This window comes from Hylobates moloch, unplaced genomic scaffold, assembly GCF_009828535.3.
Source record: "Hylobates moloch isolate HMO894 unplaced genomic scaffold, HMol_V3 SCAFFOLD_10, whole genome shotgun sequence".
NCBI lineage: Eukaryota > Metazoa > Chordata > Mammalia > Primates > Hylobatidae > Hylobates > Hylobates moloch.
The window spans coordinates 102,112,759-102,130,223 of record NW_026652285.1 but is presented as its reverse complement, the minus strand read 5'-3'; the positions used below and the strand labels follow the sequence as shown (position 1 = coordinate 102,130,223).

The 17,465-nt window shown below is 42.4% G+C and overlaps 1 protein-coding gene across 20 annotated transcripts in view; it reads left to right on the top strand.

Annotated features, from left to right (window-relative positions):
- FNBP1 (formin binding protein 1) overlaps positions 1-17,465 on the top strand; it is a 161,971-nt gene that overhangs the window by 120,156 nt on the left and 24,350 nt on the right. For 6 of the 20 annotated variants that reach the window (XR_004249980.2, XR_009215196.1, XM_032165396.2 and 3 more), the window contains exons 8-12: positions 1,809-1,955; positions 3,682-3,879; positions 4,813-4,995; positions 9,696-9,779; positions 12,980-12,994. Coding sequence is in view for 18 of the 20 variants with exons in the window: in XM_032165396.2 (XP_032021287.1) it covers positions 1,809-1,955; positions 3,682-3,879; positions 4,813-4,995; positions 9,696-9,779; positions 12,980-12,994 (627 nt within the window). In the remaining 2 variants the exon portion in view is untranslated. The remainder of the gene's footprint in view (positions 1-1,808; positions 1,956-3,681; positions 3,880-4,812; positions 4,996-9,695; positions 9,780-12,979; positions 12,995-17,465) is intronic. The other 14 variants (XM_032165402.2, XM_032165400.2, XM_032165399.2 and 11 more) reach the window with 9 other exon arrangements.

Below are 17,465 nucleotides of genomic sequence, written 5' to 3'. Positions count from 1 at the left end.
GCCTACCTCAGCCTCCCAAAGTGCTGGGATTACAGGCCTGAGCCACCATGCCCGGCTCTTTTTTTTTTGAGACAGTCTCACTCCGTTGCCCAGGCTGGAGTGCAGTGCACAATCACGACCCACTGCAGCTTTGAACTCCTAGGCTCAAAGGATCAAGGGATCCTCCAACTTCAGCTTCCTAAGTAGATGGAACTACAAGCATGCACCACCATGCCCTGCTAATTTTTAAATTTTTTATAGAGATAGGGTCTTGGTGTGTTGCCCAGGATGGTCTCAAATTCCTGGACTCAAACAATTCTCCAGCCTTGGCCTCCCAAAGTGCTAGGATTATAGGCATGATAAATCATTTTTTAAAACATCTAGATCAAGCATTGACTAGCAATATGAATGAAATGTAATCTCAAGATTAATCAATAAACTTTGCAAATTTCCATAGTTTGCACCTGCAGCCAATTATTTGTCAGTCTTTTTTCTTTTTTTCTTTTTTTCTTTTTTTTTTTTTTTGAGACGGAGCTTGCTCTGTTGCCCAGGCTGGAATGCAGTGGCATGATCTCAGCTCACTGCAACCTTCTCCTCCTGGGTTCCAGCGATTCTCCTGCCTCAGCCTCCTGAGTAGCTGGGATTAGAGGCACCCGCCACCATACCTAGCTACTGTTTTTGTATTTTTAGTAGAGACGGGGTTTCACCATGTTGGCCAGGCTGGTCGTGAACTCCTGACCTCAGGTGATCCGCCCGCCTTGGCCTCCCAAAGTGCTGGGATTACAGGCGTGAGCCACTGCACCTATTTGTCATTCTTAAACTATGATTCTGTGATTAATGCTCTCTTTGCTAAAGGGATGATTGTGGTTATAAAAATACCAACTTAACTATGGAAGTCAAAGCAGCATTCATAGAATTGTAGGATTTAAACAAATGACAGTTCTTTCTTTTGGATTGTTTTCTTTTGCTCATGTTAGATTGTCAAAAATGGTATGAGAAGAGATAGACATATGTTCTTCCATTTTACAGATCTTTTGCAACTTTGAGTCCAATTATAGAAAAAATAAATAATATATTTGCTTCTTGGTGTCTACACACACAGCAAACAAGTCCTTCTAAATTATAGTTGGAAAAATACACTAGCCTGTATTGGGTTGAGATAGTTAATTAAATACTGTGCTTTTGGTAAAAGGTAAAGTGGTAGATTAAAGATGGAGAAAATGTTTGAGGTAGATTACAAGTGGTGTTAGTAATAAAACTATTGGCCAGGTGTGGTGGCTCAAGCCTGTAATCCCAGCACTTTGGAGGCCTAGGCAGGTGGATCACGTGAGGTAAGGAGTTGGAGACCAGCCTGGCCAACATGGCGAAACCCCATCTGTACTAAAAATACAAAAAATTAGCCAAGCGTGGTGGCGGGGGGCCTGTAATCCCAGCTACTTGGGAGGCTGAGGCAGGAAAATCGCTTGAACCTGGAGGCAGAGGTTACAGTGAGCCGAGATCACGCCACTGCACTCCAGCCTGGGTGACAAGAGCAAAACTCCATCTCAAAAACACAAAAAGAAAAAAAAACAACTATTGAGTTTGGCATTCTTACTCAAATTAGAATGGAATTGTGCAAAGCGTATATTTGGGCAGCCTAACATGTCTAGCAATTTATAAAATAGGTGTACAGCTGGGTAATATGGAGGCTCCATATACTCACGGCCGCTCTAACTCTAACCCATTTTTTCCTCATAGAGAACTTGTTAGAGGTAACAATGCTGCCAAAAAAACAACTTGATTTAATAATAATGGATCAAACTTACTTTATACAAAATCTAATGTTGCAGAAAATACAAGAGATGGAGGAAAGGAGGATTGTGAGAATTGGAGAGTCCATGAAGACATATGCAGAGGTTGATCGGCAGGTGATCCCAATCATTGGGAAGTGCCTGGATGGAATAGTAAAAGCAGCCGAATCAATTGATCAGAAAAATGTAAGTATTGCCATTTGGGCTTCATTGATAACTATTTGCAGACCCATTATTTCTCCCCACCCCCTTTCCATATGACCTCATGTCATCATCTCATGGTGGATAGTTGCTTTTGGTGGTCACACATGCTCTGTGTCTTGGATTTAGCTGTATAACTCCTTTTTTGGAAAACATTTAAGTGGTAAATTGTCCGAGACATGACAGAATTGAATTGAAGTATTTCCTAGAAAAAGGTAAAGGCTTTCTTTCCTCTAAAGCAGGGTTTCTTTCCCTTTCTCTTTTTCTTTTTTTTTTTTCTTTTTGAGATGGAATCTCACTCTGTTGCCCAGGCTGGAGTGCAGTGGCATGATCTTGGCTCACTGCAACCTCCACCTCCCGGGTTCAAGCGATTCTTCTGTCTCAGCCTCCTGAGTAGCTGGGACTACAGGCGCCCACCACCACGCCTGGCCAGTTTTTGTATTTTTAGCAGAGACGGTGTTTCACGACATTGGCCAGGCTGGTCTCGAACTCCTGACCTCAGGTGATCTGCCCGCCTCAGCCTCCCAAAGTGTTGGGATTACAGGTGTGAACCACTGCATCCGGCCAAAACAGGGTTTCTTCAGGCACTTTTGACATCTTAGGCCAGATCATTTTTCTTGTTGGGAGCATTTCAGAATGTTTAGCAGCATCCCTGGCCTCTACTCAGCAGAGGCCAGTAGCACTTCCCGAGTTGTGGCAATCAAAAATTTCTCCACACGTTGCCACATGTCCTCTGGGAGGGCAAAAGTTTCTCTGGTTGAGATTACTGCTTTAGGGCAGTGTTATCCATTTGAATTCCTAGAGACCTATTTCTCTCTAAAAAATATAAACTAGAACACCAGCATAGGCTTTTACTGTTAATTTGAAGACACAAATATTTAACATAAAAGTTATGCTGCTGGCTGGGCACAGTGGCTCACATTTGTAATCCCAGCACTTTGGGAGACCAGGGCGGGTGGATCACTTGATGCCAGGAGTTCGAGACCAGCCTGGCCAACATGGCAAAACCCCATCTCTACTAAAAATACAAAAATTAGCTGGGCATGGTGGTATGCCCCTGTAGTCCCAGCTACTCGGGAGGCTGAGGCACGATAATTGCTGGAACTCAGGAGGCAGGGGTTGCAGTGAGCCAAGATCACGCCACTACACTCCAGCCTGAGTGACAGAGTGAGACTCTGTCTCAAAAACCAACAAAAAAATCAGAAAACAATAGTTCTAAATTCTAAAAGCTCAAATGAAAAAGCTCAAATGATGGCCTCTGAGAAAATGAGAAAAGCTGGCCAGCTGTGGTAACTCACGCCTGTAGTCCCAGCACTTTGGGAAGCCAAGACGGGCGTATCACCTGAGGTCAAGAAGTTGAGACCAGCCTGGCCAACATGGCGAAACCCTATCTCTACTAAAAATACAAAAATTAGCTGGGCGTGATGGCACACGCCTGTAATCCCAGCTACTTGGGAGGCTGAGGCAGGAGAATCGCTTAAACCTGGGAGGTGGAGGTTGCAGTGAGCTGAGATCACGCCACTGCACTCCAGCCTGGGTGACAGAGTGAGACTCTGTCTCAAAAACAAACAAAAAAGCTACTAGGAAAAAAGTTATTATCAATCGGTACAATTTCATTAGTTATCATCTGTATGAGGTCATCATAATTCATTGTTTAAAAAGTGTTTGCATGCTTCTGAATGTATTTATATGCTTATGGGTATAATTTCAGGATTCACAGCTGGTAATAGAAGCTTATAAATCAGGGTTTGAGCCTCCTGGAGACATTGAATTTGAGGATTACACTCAGCCAATGAAGCGCACTGTGTCAGATAACAGCCTTTCAAATTCCAGAGGAGAAGGCAAACCAGATCTCAAATTTGGTGGCAAATCCAAAGGAAAGTTATGGCCGTTCATCAAAAAAAATAAGGTACTGATGGTTGGCGTGAAATGAGTTTTCTAAGGTGTGGAGATTTTGACTTGATCTTTTAGTCTTAGAAAAACTAAGATCTTAAACCTGTAGTTTCAGAATGCAGAAGAAAAAGCTAGTGTGCTACTTTATGTTGAGACAGTATTTCTTTTTGGTGGTGGTATCTTTGCCATGGCCCTGTGTCTTATTTCAGATGCATTATCCTCGTACCGTGACTCCCACACTAACAGAGTACTGACCTCTCCACCATTTCGCATCATGCCTTTTCCTCCTTCCTCTCCTAGAATGCTGGTTACCTTGGCTGGGAGAGAGGATGTAGTGGGAAATTCCTGTAACACTTTATCCGCACATCTACTGGAAATTGTTACCATGTTAATAACTTGGTTTTGAATTCATGTTAACATGTGTATCCATGAACATTTTTCATTTTCTTTTCATAGTGCGATACATAGGTGCATGACAGCATTAACCTGGGGACGTAGAATATGGTCAAGGCAGCATTACTGCTTTAACTTTAGAATGACTTACCATTTATTAATTTAAACAGACTGCTGTTTCCACAACCTTCGCAATGAAGGTCTTTCATTTTCTCCCATCAAGCTACGTTAGTTTAGGTGATGTAGAAATATTTACCCTCTGGCTTAAGCTGGTTTAGAATAACTAACTAGAGCTATAGTTTGCATGGGAAAGTCTGCACGAGCTTCTTGTCAGATATTTCTTGCTCTTCTGTCGCATTACTTACTAAACCTCCCAACTCTCATCATATTCTTCATTTAACCACCTCCTACATGTTTTCTTTTGGACCATGGCCTAAAATTTAATTGTTCGTGTTTTACTTGCGTTGGATTTCAAATATTATTTGATGCTTATTTTTGTTTTGTGTCTTCTTGTTTCTGATTTTTACTCTGTCACGGCTCCATCTCTTACATGTAGCTTATGTCCCTTTTAACATCCCCCCATCAGCCTCCCCCTCCCCCTCCTGCCTCTGCCTCACCCTCTGCTGTTCCCAACGGCCCCCAGTCTCCCAAGCAGCAAAAGGAACCCCTCTCCCACCGCTTCAACGAGTTCATGACCTCCAAACCCAAAATCCACTGCTTCAGGAGCCTAAAGCGTGGGGTAAGTTCTGCTCCGGAATCCTGTCTCTCTGGCGTGCTTTTGTTGCATGTTTGGTTCTGCATAACTAATTTTGTTTGTGAATGAATCCATTGTGTTTTCCCATAACATATAAAAAAGTTAAAAAAAAAAGAAAAAAGAAAAAAAAAACCATTACAGCTAGAAAGAAAAGCCAGAAAGAGGAGGAAAGAAAGAAGGAAGCAGGGTGGTTGGAAGAAAGGAGAAAACCAGGCAGCCCAGAGTTCTGTTTGTTTCTTTTTTTTTTTCTTTCTTTTTTTTTCTGACTGAGTCTTGCTCTGTCACCAGGTTGGAGTGCAGTGGAGCGATCTCGGCTCACTGCAACCTCCACCTCCCGGGTTTAAACGATTCTCCTGCCTCAGCCTCCCGATTAGCTGGGATTACAGGCATACGCCACCACACCCAGCTAATTTTTGTATTTTTAGTAGAGACGGGGTTTCACCATATTGGCCAGGATGGTCTCGATCTCTTGGCCTTGTGATCCACCCGCCTCGGCCTTACAACGTGCTGGGATTACAGGTGTGAGCCACTGCGCCCGGCCTTTTTCTTTTTGTTTCTAGTACATTTTGGAAGGACTTTACCCCTCTTCCTCTTTAAAGCATCCAAGTCATGAATTTTTTACCTTAATTTTACCAAAAAAAGAAACTTAAATTTCATTGCTAAAACTAGCGACCTGAGGCTGGGCGTGATGGCTCACACCTGTAATCCTAGCACTTTGGGATGCCAAGGCAGGAGGATTGCTTGAGCTCAGGAGTTCAAAACCAGCTTGGACAACATAGTGAGACCCCCATCTCTTAAAAAATATATAAAAATAAATAGGACAAGCACAGTGTCTCATGCCTATAATCCTGGCACTTTGGAAGGCCGAGGCAGGAAGATTGCTTGAGCTCAAGAGTTCAAGACCAGCCAGGACAACACAGTCAAACCCCATCTCTAAAAAAAAATAAGTAAATAAATAATAAAAACATAAAACTAGCAACGCATGAGATGAGGAATTGGAAGTGACTGTGTAAGTCAGAAAATATTGCCTTAATAACTTACTGAAGCAATGTGAGTGTAATGAAGATACTTACCTGAGCTACCCCTCAGGGTTGAAAGGAGAAGAGTCATAAGTCACGGTGGTTTCATTCGCTATTTTAGTGAGATTATATGATGTTGATAAAATATCTTGTTGATTGGAAGAGGCCTGATGCAGAATTTCTCTTTAAAGGATGAAAGAATAAAAGCAGCTGACACTTACTGAGCACTTATTGTGTGCAAAACTCTGTTCTGTGTGCTCATTTACTTTTTTCCAGCCACCCTATGAAGCCCAGGTAGTACTCATATTAACTTATTTTACTGTAAGGAAATTGAGGCATAAAAAGCTGAAGGTGGGAAGATACAGAGCCGGGATTTAGATCAGGGGAGTCTGATTACAGAGTCTGAGATTCTGTGACATCCACATTCAGGGAGAAACTACTATATTGACTCGTAAGTGGATGTTATTAAGATTGAAGTCTGCTGTCCTCATTAAGATTGATGTGCTTACATCACAGAGATAATGGAATTGATGCAGCCATCCAATGTAGATACCAGTTTTGTTTATAGAGAAAGATTGGCATAAATCAATGTGTAGATTCCCAGATCATTCTCAATGGCCAGTCTAGTCTCAGTCTTCCCAAAATATCTTTTATAATGAATATAATGAGTAAACAGATCTTTAGACCAGGCCCAGTGGCCCACGCCTGTAATCTCAGTAGCGTTAACATATCCAGTAAGGTTTGCTCCTTTTTTTTTTTTTTTTAAATCCTACCCTGTGGGAGTTGCAATACAGTTGTAGTGGAATGCTTTCTTGTACAAACATAAGTTTTACTTTTCCCTTCTCCTGGACTCTCCAGTCAACTGACAGTTGGGTTACTTCTTTCCAAATAGTACTTGGTAGTGCCCCAAAGCCAGAGGTGGATGCCACCCTTTCTTGAGTGTCAACTGACACATTGGCATGGGAAAAGATTCTAAACTACAACTGATTAACTAGAGGAGAGATGTCCTTCTTAGACTTGGAATCAACCGCTGGTTACCAGTAAAAGAATAACAGTAGTCATTGTTAACCTGACAATCATATTTCCACAAAAACAACTCTGTGTAAAAAAGAGGCCTGGCACAGAGGCTCATGCCCGTAATCCCAGCACTTTGGGAGGCCGAGGCGGGCGGATCACCTGAGGTCAGTAGTTCAAGACCAGCCTGACCAACATGGTGAAACCCCGTCTCTACTAAAAATACAGAAATTAGCTGGACATGGTTAATGTCCGGCTAATTACAGGCGGGTGCCTGTAATCCCAGCTACTCGGGCGACTGAGGCAGAAGCATCGCTTGAACCTGGGAAGCACAGGTTGCAGTGAGCCAAGATCGCACCATTGCACTCCAGCCTGGATGACAGAGCAAGACTCTGTCTCAAAAAAAAAAAAAAAAAGAAAGAAAAAGAAAAAAAAAACATGAAAAAATAGCCAGGCATGGTGGCATGTGCCTGTAGTCCTAGTGGAGGCTGAGACGGGAGGATTGCTGGAGCCTAGGAGGCAGAGGTTGCAGTAAGCTGAGATATACCACTGCACTCCAGCCAGGGCAACAGAGTGAGACCCTTTCTCCAAAAAAAAAAAAAAAAGTAAAGAATGTAAATACATAATTGATAACAAGGTTATTATCAATGCTTTTTAAAAATAGGGGACAAAACAATATTTCCTTATATGCAGAGTTCCTTTAATATGAGAATCTCAAATTTATAGTTGGTAGAATTATCTTGAATTATCTTGCTTTAATGCTATCTATCGTATCAGGTTAAGAATTAGAAATGTAATTTCCTAAAGATGAGAAAAAAGCTGTTGGTGGAAGGCAGAATACAGCTTCAAAAGTGGATGATGGATTGAGCTGAGATGTATAAATAGGACTTGAGTAACCTGCAGCTTCTTGGCTCAACGATGCTGGCATTTAGAACTCCACTCATTGTTAATCTAAGAATTTCCAAGACAAGGGTGTTTTTGCTAGACTGAAAGTTTCATGTGAACTGTCAGTTAACCCATCTCTGCCGCTTTACCAAACACTCATGTGTTATATTTATATATTATCTCTGTATTTTTTTGGACTCTCATGATGAATATTCATGATTGTTTACCATTTGTTTATGTGTCTATTCCAGTTTTCTCTTAACATTACACAGTCTGTTGGCCAAAAATGGTTTGTGAATCTGTGGTTCATGATATTCTCTTAACTATTTAGAAAAAGACCAAAGAATTCAGTAATCAATAAATGTAAGAAAAGGATAGTTAGAAAAAGATAAGCTGGGCGCTGTGGCTCACACCTGTAATCCCAGCACTTTGGGAGGCTGAGGTGGGTGGATCACGAGGTCAGGAGTTTGAGACCAACCTGACCAACATGGTGAAACCCCGTCTCTACTAAAAATACAAAAATTAGCTGGGCATGGTGGTGCATACCTGTAATCCCAGCTACTTAGGAGGCTGAGGCAGGAGAATCGCTTGAACCCAGGAGGTGGAGGTTGCAGTGAGCCAAGATGGTGCCACTGCACTCCAGCCTGGGTGACAGAGTGAGACTCCGTCTAAGAAACAAAACAAAACAAAACAAAATTAACACTTAAAACAGTGAAATGGGAATGGGAAACTGGTTCTTTTGATGATGTAAAGGAAAATCTCTGTTTTACCATAATCAGCAATACGAATTTTATTTCTTACTCCTCAAACATGTGCTCAGCAAATCTTTGTTAAAAAAAATTTCCCAAATGATGAGTTTATTTTCCTGAGGTTAAACCACATACATATACCCACTAGAAGCAATCGTAAAGAAATAGAGAAATAGTTTTGCTTCCCTCACTTTTGGTCAATCTGTTCTTAGGGTCAGAATTAATGTTCCTTCCTCTAGGACATAGCAGCGCAAAAAAAGAGGAAGCACAAGCTCAAAAAACAAATCTAAACTTTGGAGAAATAGATTTCATTTTTAAGCAGTCTCACCCTGGATCTTGCATGGGACATCCATGGCATGGCTGACAGCTTCCGTGACCAAAATGGTACAGCCCTTCCTACCTTCTCATTTATTCTACTTTGTAACTTAACACTATTATGCCAACGATAATTTAACTAGAAAAAGTTCCTGAGAGAATAACAAATCTGTGATTTTATTATGTCTTTTAATTTATCATGTTTTGCAGCTTTCAGATTCAGATGTCAATAATTTGTTTCTATTATCAGAGTATATAAATCCCATGCAAACATACCTCAGCATAACTGATTTTGTTTCTAAATAATTAAACAGGATAAAATGTTATTTGTTGTAAGCTGTTGACATTTGTAAGGAAATTTTGTTTCACTGAATATGTTTAAAGATGCCGCCAGAGCATTAACCATTATTTCATTTTTACATAAGTTGAAGAAAAATGAAACTAGATAGCATGTTCTCCATTTGCAGTCTACAAAGGGGAATTTTATTGCTTAAATTAAGGTTTCATTTTCTGGCCTGTGCAAGAGACTTCTATATCTAAAATATGGACGTACGTTTTTCATATTTTAGAGTTCATTGTATGGAAAAATACCATCAAAGTTGACCAAAAGATTTTGAAAATCCTTACCAGTTGTTTGTCATATGTTAAAGTCTTATGGTTAATTTTATTTATTTTATCTTGTTCTCTTGCTGGTTATTGGCAGACTCAGTCTTTCTGTTTTCACAAAGAACTCATGAAGAGGACAATAGGGAAACCCACGTATGCCTTTGAGGCTAGGGACTATGTTGTAAGTTCACCTGTGATGGCCAGGTCATACAGTCATGGCACAGCCACTAACCCCATTCACAGCACCAAGACTGGGGACCCAGAGGCACTTGTTTTGCTTCCACACTACGAAATGAAATTCTTAATTGAGAGAACTGGACACCAGGAAAAAAAAAAAAAAAAGAAAAAAAAGAAAAGCCTAATGGTATAAATTCAACCATATGGAACTTTATCCGAAAAGCTTGCATGAATAAAGGAAGCAAACTTTCTAATAACAGTGGTGAGCTGAGCTTGTTTTTTTGTTTTTTTTTTGTTTGTTTTTCTCTTTTCATTCTAGTTCTGGTAAAATCTTTAAAGGGACTGTGACTGCCGTCTGAGATGTCATTGGGTATGACTTTACCGCAGAATTTCACGCATAAAACACAGCTGCAGTGCGTGGTCACGGGAGAGTGACGCTCTTACAGACGGCAGTGTAGCTCAGTCACCCATATCCGTGTTTGTAACAAATGGATCCATAAGGGAGTTACGCCCTAAAGCTTGGAGAACAAACAAACAAATCAAGGAAGCGTGAGCGATTTCCTAGCACAGTAAAATGATTTTGCTTCTCTCTATATATCTATATATTTATTTTCACTGTCCCCTTTCTTTGTACTTGAGGTTAGTACTGTGACTGTCCAATAACACATGGACCCGTCCGGGCTGTGTTCCCCATGTGTTATTGACGCTTGTGGCTCCCACGGCTCTTTAACTGTCGCCTGAAACTGACAGCTTTTTAATTCGTCAGGTGTCTAGCAATGCACTTAATGAAATCTTCAAAATTATTATTTTCGCCAATGATTTCGCTTTCTAATTTTAAGAGAAATTCTAATTGGCTGGCTTACAACTTCAGACTGAAAACCAGTATATAATGATTAAAAAGAAATGCCACGTACTGTGATGGCACTTCTTGTATTAATAGATCATCCGTCACAAATAAAATCGAATTTGTCTGAGAATTTGGCATTTCCTATTCACTGGGGATTTCTGTTCAATCCTAATGACTCGTTTTTACTATGAAGTGTTATAACCTTCCTATACAATATTTTGAGGTGAGAACTCTGTCTATGGAATGCTTAAGAAAGAATATATAACTTTGCGTAAAGTAGCCAAGTAGAGAGCAAATAGTGTATCTAGTTGAAATGCTAGTTCTTTGAATTAGCAATGTTTAGACAATAATGTGTGGGAAAATATCTGTATATGATAGTGTGCCTTGTAGAAAAGATACTTGGAGTTTTCTGCTGTGCACCATAAGTCTTGTCTGTGCGTACGATGAATTCCAGTTGTGATAAGTAGATCTGTGCTCAAGTTCACAGGCGGGCTGGAATCACTGTAGACTGCCCATGTCAGACAGTCAGGAATGTGACTGTATGTGCCATTTTCCCCCTGCAAAAGTTTGTCTTTGTTTCTTTCCTTTAAAATCTCATGTTTCTATATAGGGACAATTTATTTAAAAGGTTATTTTTTATTTACAAAGAAGTGTCAACTTTGAATCAATCTTAAATTAAGAATTAGTTTTTTAGGCTGCGTGTGGTGGCTCACACCTGTGATCCCAGCACTTTGGAAGGCTGGGGTGGGTGGATCATTTGAGCTCAGGAGTTCGATATCAACCTGGGCAACATGGTGAAACCCCCATCTCTACCAAAAAATACAAAACTTAGCCGGACATGGTGGCACGTACCTGTAGTCCCAGCTACTAAGGAGGCTGAGGTGCGAGGATCACTTGAGCTCTAGAGGTTGAGGCTTCAGTGAGCTGGGATTGTGCCACTGTACAACTTGCCCTGTCTCCAAAAACAAAACCAAAAATCAGCAAATTGATAAGTAAATAAATACTTTAAAAAGAGCAGTCACAGCCGGGCATGGTAGCTCACGCCTATAATCCCAGCACTTTGGGAGGCAGGCGGATCACAAGGTCAGGAGTTTGAGCCCAGCCTGACCAACAAGGCAAAACCCCATCTCTACTAAAAATACAAAAAATTAGCTGGGCGTGGTGGCGGGCACCTGTAATCCCAACTACTCAGGAGGCTGAAGCAGGAAGATGCTTGAACCTGGGAGTCAGAGGTGGCAGTGAGCTGAGATTGCACCACTGCACTCCAGCCTGGGCGATAGTGCAAGACACTGTCTCAAAAAAGAGCAGTCACAGTGGATAATTCTCCAAATACCTAACCCCTATGGACAGGGCTCAGAGTTTCACAGAAAGCCTCAGCAGACACCCTCCATGGAGCAAGGGGTGGCACACACTTCTCAGGTGGGAGACAATGTTGTCCTCTAGCCTGGCTGCGAGAGGCATTCCGGGTCCTGCAGGTAGTTTCTTAGAGCAACGCTAGTCAGCCCTTTGTTACCAATTCACCAATTTCAGACTTTGCCTTCATGTCAATGTTTATATTTATTAAAGCTCCTTAAGATTAAAATATTACTTTCCTGTCATGGAAGTAATTGGTGTTCAGACTTGTTTTAGTCTGTGTAAAACTTTCCATGGGAAATTTGGAGAACAAAAGGTTGTGTGATTATATTTTTTCTTTTCTTTTCTTTTTTTTTTTTTTTTTTTTGAGATGGAGTTTCGCTCTTGCTGCCCAGGCTGGAGTGCAATGCGTGACCTCAGCTCACTGCAACCTCCGCCTGCCGGGTTCAAGCGATTCTCCTGCCTCAGCCTCCTGGATAGCTGGGATTACAGGTGTGAACCACCACGCCCGGCTACTATTGTATTTTTGGTAGAGACAGGGTTTCTCCATGTTGGCCAGGCTGGTCTCAAACTCCTGACCTTAGGTGATCCACCTGCCTCGGCCTCCCAAAGTGCTGGGATTACAGGCGTGAGCCGCCGCACCCGGCGCTGTATTTTTTCTTTGATAGTCGTTATGTGTCACTGACTATGAGCTTACCTTAATTTACATCTAGGCTGAGGTGGCCAATACAGGCCTGTAACAGAAACCCTCCTTTTCTATCTGATCTTTGGCTCTGGCAATGTGGAGCCTAAGAAAAATTTTATTAGGAAGCAGCCCTTCTTGTGAACTTTTGCACAGATCTGCTACGAGTCATTTTTATAAATCAGCGGGTAGACGTGTGTGTTATTTTAATATGGCGGAACTGACCAAGTTCCTCTTCTTCTGATGTGTTGTTGTTTTTTTTTTCTCTTTCTCTCTCTCTTTCTCTCTATTTTTCCCATACCTCTCCAATTTTTACATGAAGCTTTCTCTCAAGCTGGTAAGCACAATTGTTCCATGCATGTCCTGAGTCTAATCAGGTTTTCTGGCGTGTCTTTTACGAATGCTATGCCATGCACAACATACCTTCAAAGTTAACTTGGTTTGTGTTTCTCTTACGTGTGCTTTTGTTGGTGTTTCCTTATTAGACTTCTTGGATACAAAGGTCCAGAATCTAATAGAGGTGATCTTAATCTTTTCAAGTTGCTAAGAAAATTAACATTTAACTCACGACTTGGTGTTATCACTGGGGCCTTAAGAGGAGGACAAATGTTAATAAAGTGCCTATATAAATATGAACGTAAAGGCCGGGCGCAGTGGCTCACGCCTGTAATCCTAGCACTTTGGGAGGCCAAGGCGGGTGGATTACCTGAGCTCAGGAGTTCGAGACCAGCCCGGGCAACACGGTGAAACCCCGTCTCTATGAAAAAACAAAAAATTAGCCGGGTGTGGCAGCGTGCGCCTGTAGTCCCGCTACTCGGGAGGCCGAGGCAGAGAACTGCTTGAACCCGGGAGGTGAAGGGTGCAGTGAGCCGAGATTGTACACTGGACTCCAGCCTGGGTGACAGAGCAAGACTCCGTCTCCAAATATATATATATATATATATATATATATATGAACGTAAATATTAAATCTTGGGGGATGTCTGTTGGATCATTTTGAATAAAAGTAAATTTAATAGCTGAAAAATGTTCCTATTTGAGAACCATAGAAGTAGGTGAAAAAATCTGGGGGCCTGGAGGAGCTGTGCAGGAATGATCCCAGCCAGCAGCTGCTACCCAGGTTTGAGGCCACTGTGGGAATGGAAGACTGTGGAATCTTCATGACGTGACGTAGATATGTTGGTGCCTTGTGCATAGCTGATTCAAGAGGCCACAAGATGATTTCATGGATAGCGAAAAGAGCCTCCTAAGCCTTTTTAGAATTATTCACTCAGTGTTTTTTGTCGTTTCTACTTAATTGTATATGCCTAGTCAACAGTCAAACTAATCATTAAATTTATTAAAAGTAACTAACATAACCTATAACTATACTTCAAATATGTATAATAGTTTCATAGTCTTCTCAAGCTCCACAGCTAAGAATATCCTAAAATAATGGACAGTGACCAACTGTGACAGTTCAACTAGGAGTAAGATCAGTACTATAAGCACACTATTGATAACCCAGGATAGTATTTTATGGTAATATATATATATATACAGACGTGTGTATGTATACACACGTATGTATCTACATAATTTTTTCAACATGACTCAGTATTTGGTAATGGACCCAACCTTAAAGAGTATTTTATTAAATTAAACATTTCTTAGGCTGTGAAATAAAATCCTGAGAAGGGTCTTTGATTAAGATCTCTACGTGAAGGAAAGAGATCTAGATACGTAAATGAACTACAAGTTCATCCGCAGTATGAGCTTGGGAGAAACTGGATCTATTGACTAGGAGGCCTTCTCAGCTGCCAGGGTTTCCTTATTTCCCTTTATTCATTGTTTTTCTGGGTGCTAGGAGCAAAAGAATATTTTTAGGCAGTCTTTCTGTTTGAAATACAAATTATTTTACCAACTTGGTATTGAATTGTTGCTTTATACCATTACTTTGAAGGCAACAAAGAAGTGAAGTGCTGGCTGGACACAGTGGTTCATGCCTGGAATCCCAGTGCTTTGGAAGGTTGAGGCAGGAAGATTGCCTGAGCCCAGGAGTTCAAGGTTGCAGTGAGCTATCATTGCACAACTGCACTCCAGCCTGGGTGACAGAGTGAGACCATGTCTCAAAAAAAAAAAAGACAAAAGAAAAAAGATGTGGGACCAGGTGTGGTGGCTCACGCCTGTAATCTCTGCATTTTGGGAGGTGGGGCAGGCGGATCACTTGCGCCCAGGAGTTCTGGAGCAGCCTGAGCAGCATGGTGAAACCTGACTCTACAAAAAAATACAAAAATTAGCGGGGCATGGTGGTCTGTGCCTGTGGTCCCAGCCATACTGGAGGCTGAGGCAGGAGGATTGATTGAGCCCAGGAGGTCGAGGCTGCTCCAGCCTTGGGTGATAGAATGAAACCCTGTCTCAAAAAAAAACTATAAAACAAAACAAAACAAAAACCCCAAAATCTGAAGAGGTAGTATTACACGGAGCTTGTGCTCTTTTGGGGTGGGGGGAAGTTGTCAACAAGCAAGGGTTTGATTTTTTTTCTTTCAGGAGACAGAGTCTTGCTCTGTCCCCCAGGCTGGAGTGCAGTGGCGCGATCTCAGCTCCCTGCAACCTCCACCTCCTGGGTTCAAGCGATTCTCATGCCTCAGCCTCTCAAGTAGCTGGGATTATAGGGGCGTGCCATCACACCTGGCTAATTTTTGTATTTTTAGTAGAGATGGGGTTTCACCATGCTGGCCAGGCTGATCTCGAGCTCCTGACCTCAGGTGATCCGCCCACCTCAGCCTCCCACAGTGCTGGGATTACATGCGTGAGCCACCAGGCCCGGCCCGGTTTGATTTCATTAGTACATAGAACAAGGTTCTCTTACAGAACTCCAGCCACTTAAAACATAGGTACATGTATATGACCCTCTCTTCCCATACCAACTCCTCCTGTTATGGCCTGTCTTTGTTGTTTTCTTATCTATTTATAAGTCATCAGTACAGTGTGTTTTACTGATAGATTTCTTTGCACCTGTTTATACACCTGCACAGAGGCTAAAGCTGTTGTCCAATGTGGTAGCCACTTACCACATGCGGCTATTGAGTTTTTTGTTTTTGTTTTTGTTTTGAGATGGAGTCTCGCTCTGTCACCAAGGATGGAGTGCAGTGGCATGATCCTGGCTCACTGCATCCTCCGCCTCCCGGGTTGAAGCGTTTCTCCTGATTCAGCCTCTCGAGTAGCTGGGATTACAGGCATCTGCCATCATGCCTGGCTAATTTTTGTATTTTTGTAGCGACGGGGTTTCACCATGTTGGCCAGGCTGGTCTTGAACTCCTGACCTCAGGTGATCCGCCCACCTTGGCCTCCCAAAGTGCTGGGATTACAGGTGTGAGCCACCACACCCAGCCGCTATTGAGTTTTAATTAAGTAAAATTAAATAAATTTTTAAAAATTCAGTTCCACAATTTCACCAGCCACATTTCAGATGCTTCACAGCCACACATGGCTTCTGTGTTGGAAAGCGCGGCCATGGAACATTGCCATCACTGTAGAAAGTTCTGTTGGACTCACAGCACATAGCAAGGCTCAGCACATATTAATGAGGTGAATGTTGACCACTTGCCAGATTTCGTGACTTTTTTTTTTTTTTTTTTTTTTTGAGATGGAGTTTCGCTCATGTTGCCCAGGCTGGAGTGCGCAGTGGCGCAATCTCGGCTCACCACAACCTCCACCTCCCGGGTTCAAGCGATTTTCCTGCCTCAGCCTCCCGAGTAGCTGGGATTACAGATGGGCACCACCATGCCTGGCTAATTTTGTATTTTTAGTAGAGACGGGGTTTTTCCATGTTGGCCAGGCTGGTCTCAAACTCCCGACCTCAGGTGATCCACCTGCCTCGGCCTCCCAAAGTGCCAAGATTACAGGCATGAGCTACCACGCCTGGCCTAGATTTCCTGACTTCTGAAGCAGTGTATCTTAACCTTGTGTTTTGTTGTATTCCAGCTTTTAAAAAATTCTCAGTTCTGGAAAACATGCTCGTTTGATAAAATTCAAACCGTTTTTCCTCTGCTGTTCCACTATGACAATCAACACAGAAAATTTCTGTGACCAAATATGTGGAGGTTTCCCCCATATATCAAGCAGCAGACACTAGCTGGGTGTCCTTTAATTCAATTCCATTCTGATGCTGTCTACCTGGAGATAGTGGCTGATCCTGAGGGTTAGGGGCTCAGTCCCGCAGGACCGCCCCTCCTTCCCACCAGTCACAAGTCCAGGCTTCCAGAACTTCTGATGGACTAGCTTCAAGTTGGGGTTCCCATGACCCCCTCTTTGGGTTCAATTAATTTGCGGGAGCAGCTCACAGAACTCAGGGAAACACTTATTTTTACTAGTTTGTTTTTGGGTTTTTTTTTTCTTTTTTTTTTTTGAGACAGAGTCTCACCCGTCGCCCAGGCTGGAGTATAATCGCGTGATCTTGGCTCACCACAACCTCCTCCTCCCAGGTTCAAGCAATTCTCCTGCCTCGGCCTCCCGAGTAGCTGGAACTACAGGCGCCTACCACCACGCTCGGCTAATTTTTTGTGTCTTTAGTCGAGACAGGGTTTCTCGATGTTGGCCTGCCTCAGCCTCCCAAAGTGCTGGGATTACAGGCGTAAGCCACCACGCCTGGCCACCACATTTACTGGTTTATTACAAAGGATATTATAAAAGATACAGATGAAGAGATGCTTAGGGCGAGGTATGGGGGAGGGGGCACAGAGCGTCCATGCCCTCCCGGGGCAGCCACTCCCTAGGAATCTCCCCAAAAACCCTGTCCTCTTGGGCCTTTTATGAGACTTCATCAG